The 11,025-nt window shown below is 39.1% G+C and overlaps 1 protein-coding gene across 1 annotated transcript; it reads right to left on the minus strand.

The window, feature by feature from the left end:
• Positions 1-5,238: 5,238 nt before the first annotated feature.
• LOC136489109 (T-complex protein 1 subunit alpha-like) lies at positions 5,239-10,634 on the minus strand. Its single transcript, XM_066485832.1, has 7 exons — positions 10,564-10,634; positions 6,650-6,734; positions 6,488-6,538; positions 6,296-6,391; positions 5,887-5,952; positions 5,404-5,466; positions 5,239-5,250 (listed from the first exon to the last, which is right to left on the minus strand). The coding sequence occupies exons 1-7, from the start codon at positions 10,632-10,634 to the stop codon at positions 5,239-5,241; spliced, it is 444 nt and encodes a 147-aa protein (XP_066341929.1).
• Positions 10,635-11,025: the final 391 nt, after the last annotated feature.

Genomic DNA, 11,025 nt, shown 5'->3' on the forward strand with positions numbered 1-11,025 from the left:
GAGTTGGCAGCATAGTGAGGCATGGGCGTCACGGTGGTTAGTACAGTGGCGGGTAACCCCTGCCCAGTCCTGCCTCCTGTCCCATCGGCCATTCTGCTGTACTGTGCCGGGCGTGCGGCTGTTGTCAGGGGCAGCAGTTGGCTGAGTCGTCGTGACACGACGTTTTGCCAGAGGGACGGGAGAAGGAAGAGGTGGCGGAGTGCTGCCGAGTCCGCCTTGCGCGAGACAGAGGGTCGGTGGCCCGGCCGAGGCCTTTGACGGGGAATCGGCCGAGGTCCGTGGTGAGGGGCCTCGGGCGAAGCGGAGGGTCGGCCGAGGCTCGCGGCGATGGGGCCTCGGGCGAGTCGGACAATCGGCCGAGGCCAGCAGCGTTTAGCTAGTTTCGGTCTTTACGAAGTCTAAGCAGTCGTTTTTTGGATCTTGCTTGGGGTACCCCTTCTCACGGTATCCGACAATAACTTTATTAACTTTGTTGGTATCATTAATATATGAGTCGTTAAGAAAAAAAATATGATTTATAAAACATGACATATATATTTCTCTCTCATACATGCATGCGTACATGATATGCATAAGGATACAACATGTATGTTAACATTAATAGAAGTGGATATCTACAAACATTAATATGGTTATGGTTATTTAAATATTTTTGTATCAGAAGATGAAGATAATTTAGATGTAGATTCAAGGTATATTTTAGTTTTTTAATAATTTCAGAAGTTGTAATTTATATGCAAATTTAAAGGGTTACCTAGATTACCTATAGTAATGGCATGTAGGTAACAATTAGATGCAAATTTAGGTTTTATCTGAGATGATGTTTCTTAATGGTGTATATCGGTAATTTAAATATAGATTAATGGGTTACCTTAAATTTAGGTTTTACACAATCACATAGGTGGGTACTTATTTAAAAAATAGAATAGGTTTAATAGATGTATCAACGGTGTTTAGAGTCTACTGAATTAACAATGACCAGAAGTCTCTGAGAACTTTGTAAGAATTGATGACCACTATGTAAACTTTCTAACATTCATATTTTTTAAGTTTGATATGCATTTAGTTGAAACCTAAACTTAAGTTATATAAACTCTTGTTACTTCCCTTTGTGTGACATCATAAATCTATAGTTTAGCTTTCAACACTTGATTTGGTTCTTTTAATTTTTTTAATCCAAATGTTATTTTCAAACTCCACTTGTAGTATCTTTTATTCAAAATTCACTTTTTATTTATTAGAAAAGTTATTAGTTCTAAGTTACCCTCTTAGTTCCTACAATCACATGAATTGTCGTTTTAGGTTCTAGAGTTGCACTTAACATGTTGAATTTGTTATATCATAAAATTATATATGTAGTAGCATGGTTCTATAAAACTAGTGTACTTAATATTAAATTACTAGTATTGATATGACATACTATTTTGGAATAACAACTTATGAAATGTATTATCATAATACAAATTAGCTTAAAGCAATTTGTTAGTGTCGTTGCTATTTGGTTTGTTAAGGGAACATTTTCCATGTGTGATAAGCTATATTAAAATAAGTATTTATCCTAATATATACATGTTTACTTGGTCTATATAGTGGAACATAGTATTATGCTTACTTTTAGCTTAATAGTCTTAAAAGTATTAATTTAAAAATGTATATAGTGTATTTTATGAATATTAAATTATTTTTTGATGGCTAAGGAGGATAATTTAGATATATGTGTCACTCTATATTTTCTTTCATATTGTATATATGGGTAATTTGAATGCAAACATAGGTATTGTTTTATAATGATATATGTGGGTAGTTTATAAAAAAAGTATTAATGGATTATTTTAAGTTATATTTCATAACGACTAAGGCTAGCGATTTGGATAGTTAAACAATTATTTGAATTATCTTTCATAATGGCAAGTTCGGTAATTTCTATACAAATTTAAGGGGTCTTTTGAATTATCTTTGATAATGATAGAGGTGGCTAATTTCTATACAAATTTAGGAGTTATTCTGAATTATCTTTCATAATGACAGAGATAGCTAAGTTAGATTAAAAGTTAGGGGATTACTTTATATATTTTCTACAATGGCAGACACAAGTATTTTTTTTATAAAACAAAGTAAATCTGATGGCTACTAATGATGATGATGATTAGAGTCTATCAAATTAAAGCTAGCTGTTTTTTAATTATTATGAGAATTTATGGGACTTACCTTTTCTTTAGGTGTTTCAAGAGCATCTAATTAGTAATAGTAAGATAGATGAAAATTTAGGGGGTTACTTTATATTTTATCTGTAGTGGCAGAGGTGGGTAATTTTTTTTATAAAATGGAATAGATCCAATGACTACTGATGATGACGACGATTAGAGTCTATCAAATTAAAGGCCTGTTATTTTTTATTATTGTGAGAATTTTTTAGATTTATCTTGTATTCTAGCATTTCTAGTGGGAATTAACGTGGAGTCTTTGTTGAAGCCTCAATTTGTAATAGTAAGACACTATACTCCCATCTGTTCGAAATTATAAGATGTTTTGGATGTTTAAGTACATAATTTTTTCTATGGACTTAGATATACACACTGATGAGGACATGACACCCATGCATACGACCATGTTTGGTGCATGGTATGGAGGGGTAGGAGACCAGCAAGGGTGTCCAAGTCAAGAAAGAGGCCCGAGACTAATTCGGTTCGAGTCCCCGAGGTGGAGGACCAAAGCAACTCAAGTTCGAGCTCGTCTCGGAGTCCAGGAGCAGCATGTACTAAAAATGACGTCCAGGTCGCATACGGTGTCCGTTTTCAACAATCCACATATGGATGGAAAGCTAATTAGATAAGGAAGCTAGTGAAAGTGGTATCACATAAAAAGCCTTTTAGAATCAACAGGAATTGTCGAAACAAGTCAGCGTCTAGAATCTATCAAGGTGCTGTGACACCGTCTTTTGATCCGTTGGACTGTGTATCGTGTTTGGGCCGATTAGGGGGCGCGTCCAGGGTAGGCGATGACCCTAAGACCTTTATAATCAAACACCGCTGTTGTCATTAGGTTTTGGGTTTTGCTTAGATTAATCTGTCAAGAATAGTTTTACCGTTCATCGGTTTGTGAGACCCCAACATCGTGAGATTAATCATTCATCTGCAATTTAGTTTTTTTCTTTCTTGTTCTTGCTTGTGTTCTTCATTGCATAGGCAGGGATTAGCCTTCTTGGCGAGGTCAACCAGATTGGTATCTCGGTTGATAACTAGAGGAGTTGTGGTGCTAAGATTGCAGGGTTCCATCTTTCGATCTAAAGTCGGATCGGTGTGTCATTCTCTGCCACAACGATAGTTACCTGTACCTGATGGAAGATCGGGATCCCCATTCCTATTAAGTGGTAATCAGAGCTAAGGTATACCGTTAGGTTCATATTTATCCCCTAGTTTTGAGTGTTTTGTATTCGTCCCATAGTCTAGTGCCATACTCGTTTTTTCTGTCCTAGAACCTTCCGCACCATAGCCTTTGCATATTTCAGTTTCAGAGTCCATTGTGTTGAGTTTGTGTCCTAGTCGAGGTCTTATTGCTGGTTAGGTCGTGTTAGAGTCTAGTTCATGTGTTTTCCCCCATCGTTTCCATCAAATCCTTGCTGTCGTGATCAATTTTGTGTGCATTGTTCCTGTTTTGTCCTCTAATTCGGAGTTAGTTCTTAAAACTGGTCTAGTTTTCGCATACGAACTCGGATTTCGACGTTCCATATATCAAAATCGATTAGAAATTTTTTTTGGATCCGCTCGTCCCTGGCAAGCCAGGTTCAAAAAATTTTATTTTGGCCAAAAACTGGTCACAAGATCCTCTTTTCATGGTCACAAGCTTTTTGTCAATTTTGCGCACATCTTCTGAATTTTCCACAAGCCACGCCTTTCACTTGTTTAGGCTCATATTTTATGTGGTTACTTCTTTTGCGCTCCTAAGTGAAGAAAAAATATCAAAAAAATTAAAAGAAAAAGTCAAAGTTTCCCAAAAAAAACAACGACAGCAAAAAAAAAGAAAAAAGAGGGGCAAAAGTGGAACAATATCTAGAGGAGCACATAGAGAAGGCCAAAGTGAGTTGTGTTAGCGTGTGCTGTCTAGTTCCTTGTTCGTGTTGCTCTTTCTATCCACCATACTTGTTTGTCACACACCTGGCACCTTGCTATCCACCATACTTGTTTGTCACACACCTGGTACTTGCACTACAACATTTTACCCCTGATGCAACGGCCTAAAAGCGTTGCAATATACTAAAAATGGTTGCGATATACAAAATTGCAATACTTTTTTTTTGTTGGCAGGCGTTGCCATAGTAACCATGGCAAAAGGTTTGCCCAATGACTCATTTTGGTGTTGCAATAGTTTTTCCCCTATTGCAACACCAAGGAGTGTTGTTCCAATGCCATGTAGTGTTGCAACCCATAGTATAGGCAACCATCGTGGGTGTTGCAGAAATACCTATTGCCATGTACCCAAAGCGTGGCAATAGGTGCACTAGCACGACAATGGGTGTTGCAATAGACCTTATTGCCACGCATCAATAGCATTGCAATAGATGGACCCTCTATTGCCACGCTATCTCGGTGGTTGCTATAGGTGGAACCCTCTATTGCCACGGTAAATATTTGGTTGCTAGAGGTAGCCTCTCTATTGCCACACTAAACATTGTGGTTGCTATAGGTGCGTCCGTCTATTGCCACGATAAATGTTTGGTTGCTAGAGGTTGCCTCTCTATTGCCACACTAAACATTGTGGTTGCTATAGGTGCAACCGTCTATTGCCACGATAAATGTTTATTGCTATATCACATATTGCAACGCCAAATTATTATGTCGATAGTCCATATTGCAATGCCTTATTTGCTTCAAATAATAATTGCATGCCGAACAATATATGATAAAAGAAACATTTAGACATCCATTAATCCAAAATATGCTTTGTTTGTACAACTAAAACACATAAGGTATCCGACTCATAGTAGCTAGTTTGAACACATCAAAATGTAATAAGCTATGTCTAGCACTGTAGCGAAGGTTGGCTTGGCATTGACCATCCCATCACTTGTGCGCTCCACTCAAACTATATCTTGCTCCGACCATTACTTGTACCTGCCGCTGTGGTAGCTACGAGTTGTGTTCGTGGCGGGCTGCTATCTTGGTTTTCCTGCAAATCAATAGATGGAGGGAAAATTAGGCCCCATACTAAGGACTATCATATGACAACATTAAACAGTCTTTAGTTCTCAAACTACAAACATTGACTTTGAGGATAAAAGAAATACAATGATCTCTACATTGTATGAGCAATATTGTGAACAAATTTTTAAGCATCTTGTACATGTTACGCTGCTACCTAGAAAATGATATACCACACTACTCAAGTGCATCTTGTACTAGTAACCTTATAACATGGCAGGTAACTATCCTTGGCACTTTTACCATGAGCTTTCAAAATATTGATGCTCTGAAGATCAGATAAAACCCATAGTTACAAGCTAAATTTATGAAAGAACTCAACAATAAGAATAATTAACACCAAACCTGGGAGATTAAAGAGAACAATAATGCATGTTTAAAAGTTGCTGTCCATGCACTACTAAGCAAGCAATCATCAAGGTCTGACCCAGCATGGGTAGAAGGACCACCTAGGTGGTCCAAAGTAGTTCATGCTATAGTTAACATCAAACATCCTAATTGAATGTTTTGGTAGAGCACATTGTCCAGACAATAATATGGCAACAAGTACCACTACAAAGTACATAAGCAGTGGAAAAGTAAATTGATCAATAGGATATCCCAGAGATGTCTTATTCACAACATAACAAATCCATATGATAGAATAAATTTAGTGGAACAATGTTGTAACCAAATGTCATTGACTCACCTTGATTGGATACTTCACTTCTCCCTTGGCATTTGTAATCTTCACACCTTGAACTGCCTCGACAACCTAAGAAATAAAAGTCAGGATGACTTACATCAAATAGTTCAAAGCAATGCCAATAGAAAGGCAGTGAAACCATAGCAGTTAGCTACTGGGATTAATTCTGTGAGGCAGAAACCATAACAACACATTATTACTGATCTCAAGAGAATTATAAGAGCACAAATGCAGATAACCACTAAAGGCATGTACTTACTTTATGTTAAATAAATATAACTAAAACAGTCCTATGACTAAAGAATTTTACAGTTAGTATTCACACACGCAAAATTAAAGCAATACCAACAAGGAAAAATGAACCAACAAAAGAATCCCCTAAACTAAATGCTAAATGACCGTAGGAACTTACCATAGCAGCAAAGAAATCACTGTCAGTAGTGATCAATTTTGAAGACATGCTAGTTTTTGCAGAATTGATAAGGGAGTCTTTTCCAAGTTTATCAACCTAAAAATGTAGATAAATATTCAAATCAGGATACCAATAGGCATGGGATGGGACAACATTCTTCTAAAATTTTCTTAGGAGACAACATTTTCTTACCTTGACTGCCAACTTTTCCTCAACATATTTGTAGGCTTCACGCATAGCAAGCTGGTAGAATGTGAAGGAAAACATTCCAAAATGTCAACTACAGTAATCCTACCACTGAAATGACCATTGAACATTCAAATGCTACTACAGCTTGTAGGATCGAAAACTCACCCTGTAGCCACTGATTATAGAGGTTGGATGGATCTTATTCTTCACAAGATCATTGCCTCTCTGAAATAGAACAGTGTGAGTGTATCTAAAAATTGGTTGGGAAATTGACAAGAGTGGGAAAAGGAAAAAGGAAAACATCTATTACCTTCAGCAACTCTGCTGCTATAATGACAACTGAAGTTGTTCCATCTCATGCCTATCGAGGGAGAGCAAATGCAGCGGCCACCAAGTGGTGAAGTCTTGATCTGTCGGTCAGTGTAGGGAGAGGATCAGAGGAAGGGGTGAGGCCATGAGGGCACCCATCATTTGAAGAGGTTGGGATTTGGGGCGGCGGTCGGAGAGGAAGGGGATGAGGGGCTCCCATCCACCCAAGAGGCATAAGTGGGGGCATGGGTGGTGGACTGGAAAGGAGCGATTTTGATGGAGGGCAGAGAGGGAGGGATTGAACTTACAAAATCTGAGTTCATCCTTGTTGTTCTGCCATCTGCATCTTCCGCTAATTGTGCACCAGATCCTAGACCACCGGTGCCACTAAAGAGGATCTAGGTGGAGGTGAAGGTCAGAGGGAACTGGATGAGGGAGATGTCTGTCCTGGTCGGCGGTGAGGAAGGAGGCTCGGTGGCTGTACGGTTGTAGAGCGCCCGCGGCCGTGAGGATAGGGAGGGCTTAGGGGCTAGGGCTGAACCACTGCTCCCACCATATCGCCACCTCCTTTGCCACCGGGGACAACAAATCGCCACCGGGGCCTATTGTTTCGCTCACTCGCTGCTATCGCCTTGCAAGTCCTGCACAGGGGGTCGGCGCTTCGCAAGATCGAGGATGGGTGGATTGGTGTGTGGTAGGGGGAGCTTAGGGGCGGTGGCGGGTGAGTGGGCGTGGTGGAGGGAAGACGAGATGGGTCGGATAAGGCTTAGGGTTTCTATTCATATGTGGCCTACTGTTGTAATGGACTCTTTTCCAAATTTTCACAAGATAAGATAGCGGGAGTTCTCCTGCCCAATTCTCTAGTATACAATTTTAGAATTTTGAGACCAAATTTGTGTATTCTTATATTTAAATTTTATTACGCGCTGCTCCTACTGCCATCGCCGTAGATGCCTTCCCTGGATCTGCAACCATAGGATTTGGCCAGAGGAGCGCGGAGATGTGTTTTGGGCTGGGCCAGCAGGAGTCAAAGGCGGGTGGTGAAATTTGACTGAAATTTTTTAAAGGGTATACAACTTATTTTCACCCTGCTCAATGTTTTATGATAAAAAATCACTATTTTTGAAAAAATATAAAATATTTAGAACGTCAGAATTTTAGCATTCAAAATTATATATATAGATATCGACTTGCTCAGTATATATATAAAGTCTATAGGGGCATGAGCATGACAAGTATAAAGATTACACTTATATCAGTAAATAAATAGATAAAAATTCAAACTAGAAAAAATTATATGAAAATATCAAATATGAGGTTCATGTTCCCTAAAAGACAAAAATCATGTTTTCAACTTTTCTGTACGATTTTTTCGTATTAGACCTAAAATTGTCATTTCCATATGAACTTTTCTAATGTGGGTTTGAATTTCAACTTTTACATGTGAGTACATATTTATATACACTATGGATGTGCTAAGTTTCAAAAAAAAAAATTGAACGCCCGAAATATGTTTATTGAATTGGTTTCCATGTTTCCACCTAGTTTGTGGTGGGACAAGTGGCATGGAAATACACCTATGAGTGAACAACATCCTTGCTTATATTGTTGAACAACTATGCATTGATGATTTAGACACCTTGCCGCCTATATATCATACCAATATGGATAGGATTGGCCGAATACGATGAGGATGAGGCCTGCCAAAACTAGGGTACGTCGTTAGATGTGGCAGACAAGAAACCTACGAGGAAGAATTGAACGTCGGCTCCTATAGATTGTTTGTTATACTTTCCATGTAACCAATTAGAAAACATATATGTAAACCGATTGGATCTTGTAACCCTATCCAACTAGACTATAGAAGGCAGGGTAGGGAACCCTCGATCTGAACATTGCAAGCTACAATCAGCGCCCCTATAACTTGAGCATACGAGACAAAAAGATCTACCTCAAACTAGACGTATAGGGTACCATGTACCCGAACCAGTATAAACCCTTGTATCATCGTGTGGTACACATCCGATTTCTTGTGCGTAATACGTTGATCCGTATTGACAGAGCTAATACTTCTGATACTATGTCTCTAGCTAGAAAAAACCAGCATGATTTATTATTTCAAACAGAGGGAGCAGTTCAAATGTGAAGTAATTCCCATAAATACATTGTAATTTCTCAAAAGGTACCTTATTGCCAAAATATTGAAGTTATTTAAAAATATATGAAATAAAAGTTTTGTTATTTTCATATAGGAATTAGTGCTTTTAGTTAGAAGTCAAATGGAGCACATGACTATCTTAGTTACACTTTTTTTGAAATGTTATGAAGATGAATTTCAGTCCACCATGAAATTTCAAAATTTTCAAATAAGATTTGGATTATTAAATTTTGGAAAATGTAAGAGTACTTTCTAGATACATAACTTTGCTATGTATTTAGATATACACTATGTCTAGATCCGTACTAACATCATTGTATTAAAAAAGTCAAAAATAACTTATAATTTAGAACAGAAGGAGTAACAATGTTACCAGAGTGTGCAGTCCATCTATCCTCTCTAGTCCTCATTTTTTACATGTGGGATCTATATGTCAGTTTGTGAACTGTGATGACACTGCACCAAGTTTAAAGACTGGCGAATAGAGTGGGTTAGGCACATGAGACTCAAACCAAGTTTAGGGGTTCAGAATGACACCAATGTAGATAGTGCCCTGCGGCTGTTGAATGGGATGGCGGTGCAGTCTGCGTCTATCAGGCTCTTTCTGGCTAACATATTCTGAAACTGGCACCCAGATGACGACAAGTGTAGCTCTCGAGCCCTGGCTGTTTCGCAGAGTTAGGCAGAGCGTTAGTCGGACTATCGAGTCCTCGACCCGGGACTTAACATACCAATGTTAAGACTTGCCAATGCTCTTAGAGCATATCTAGGAGTTTTGTAAAATAAATAACTCCCAAAAGTCCCCTCTAATAATTTGGGTAAGAGAGATTATTAATTAAAAATAAAAAGTTATGAAATACCCTCTCTAACTCGTAAGAGGTGATTAATAATAAAGTCTAACCCTTTTGCATTGAAAGTATAGTATAACCTTTGATTCACATATTTGTTTATGTAGTTTCAAAAAAATAAATTTAGTTGTCTTTTTTTGTTCGATAGTATCTTTTCAAACTTTAAAACAAATTAAATAAAGGACCTATTAAATTGGAAACCTATGTAAAATTTAGTTACCAGGTGATATTGGTTTTCGGTTCACTAACTGGGAAATAAATATTACACCGCTGGTAAGTTGACTACGAACAAGATAATTACATGACCACAAAAAAATACAATTTCCCAGTGTTTGTCGCCCATCTACAAGGAAATTCACTTTTTTCTGTTGGCTTACATATTTTTTGTCAGTTTTTTACACGTAGAAAATTTATAAAAAAGAATTAGTCCATAGGACCCTCGGCCGGTCGAGCGTGGGCGCGAAACAGAGGACCTGAACCCCATCTCCCTGTGTTGGAAAAAATTCCTCCCGCGAGGACTTCGCCTCCTCGCACCTGCCTCTGCCTTTAAAAAAATTGCTGGCCTAAGAAAAAAGTGAAAAACCTCCAGCACACCCTCCCCCAAGCATCCGCTCCTCCCCTGTTTGACCTCTGTCGCCGCTCGCCCTTCCCCCGCCCTGGACCTCCACACCGCCCACTACACTCCTCGGGTCAGGCAGGCCAGCCGCTGCCTTCACGCCATCGGCATCTAGCCCGTCGCCTCCATGACTGCCGGCCACCGTTACCTCCACATCTCCAAGGGCCGCGTGCTTCCTGCATCATTACCAACTGCCGGCTGCCGCCTCCAATCCTCCATGGGTCCTGGGCGCGCCTCCTCTTTCAGGGACGAGCCCCTCATCTAGGGTTTGTGCTAGCCGCGGTCACCTCCTGTTTGGAGAATCAGGGCGCCCCCAATTGCTCCGGTTGTCTACCATACACCAAGGTAATTGCATGTCTCCAGCCCTCCCTCAAACCCTCCCCTTCCGTGCAATAACGCATTTGCAGAGACAGTGCATAAATTTCAGATCTAGCAGTTAGAGTCCTTTCTTTGGTTATACTTTGATGACAGGTGTGGTGCATCGTTCAATCAATAACACATCATTCTGAATATATTGTGGCAAAATGGAACACATTTGCAATGTCTGAATGCAGAAGTTGGCTAGAAATCCACAAAAGAAGAAGAAATTTACATTTAGAAATTGATTTGA

Source organism: Miscanthus floridulus, chromosome 10 (assembly GCF_019320115.1).
Source record: "Miscanthus floridulus cultivar M001 chromosome 10, ASM1932011v1, whole genome shotgun sequence".
Lineage (NCBI taxonomy): Eukaryota > Viridiplantae > Streptophyta > Magnoliopsida > Poales > Poaceae > Miscanthus > Miscanthus floridulus.

What these genes read in the sequence shown, in the direction of transcription:
- LOC136489109 (XM_066485832.1), bottom strand. Translation starts at nt 10,634, where the DNA reads ATGGAGGATTGGAGGCGGCAGCCGGCAGTTGGTAATGATGCAGGAAGC. An exon ending in CTATAATCAGTGGCTACAGG is followed by an intron (nt 6,539 to 6,649) that starts GTGAGTTTTCGA and finishes ACATTCTACCAG; the next exon opens with CTTGCTATGCGTGAAGCCTA. An exon ending in AAGTGAAGTATCCAATCAAG is followed by an intron (nt 5,467 to 5,886) that starts GTGAGTCAATGA and finishes TCTGATCTTCAG; the next exon opens with AGCATCAATATTTTGAAAGC.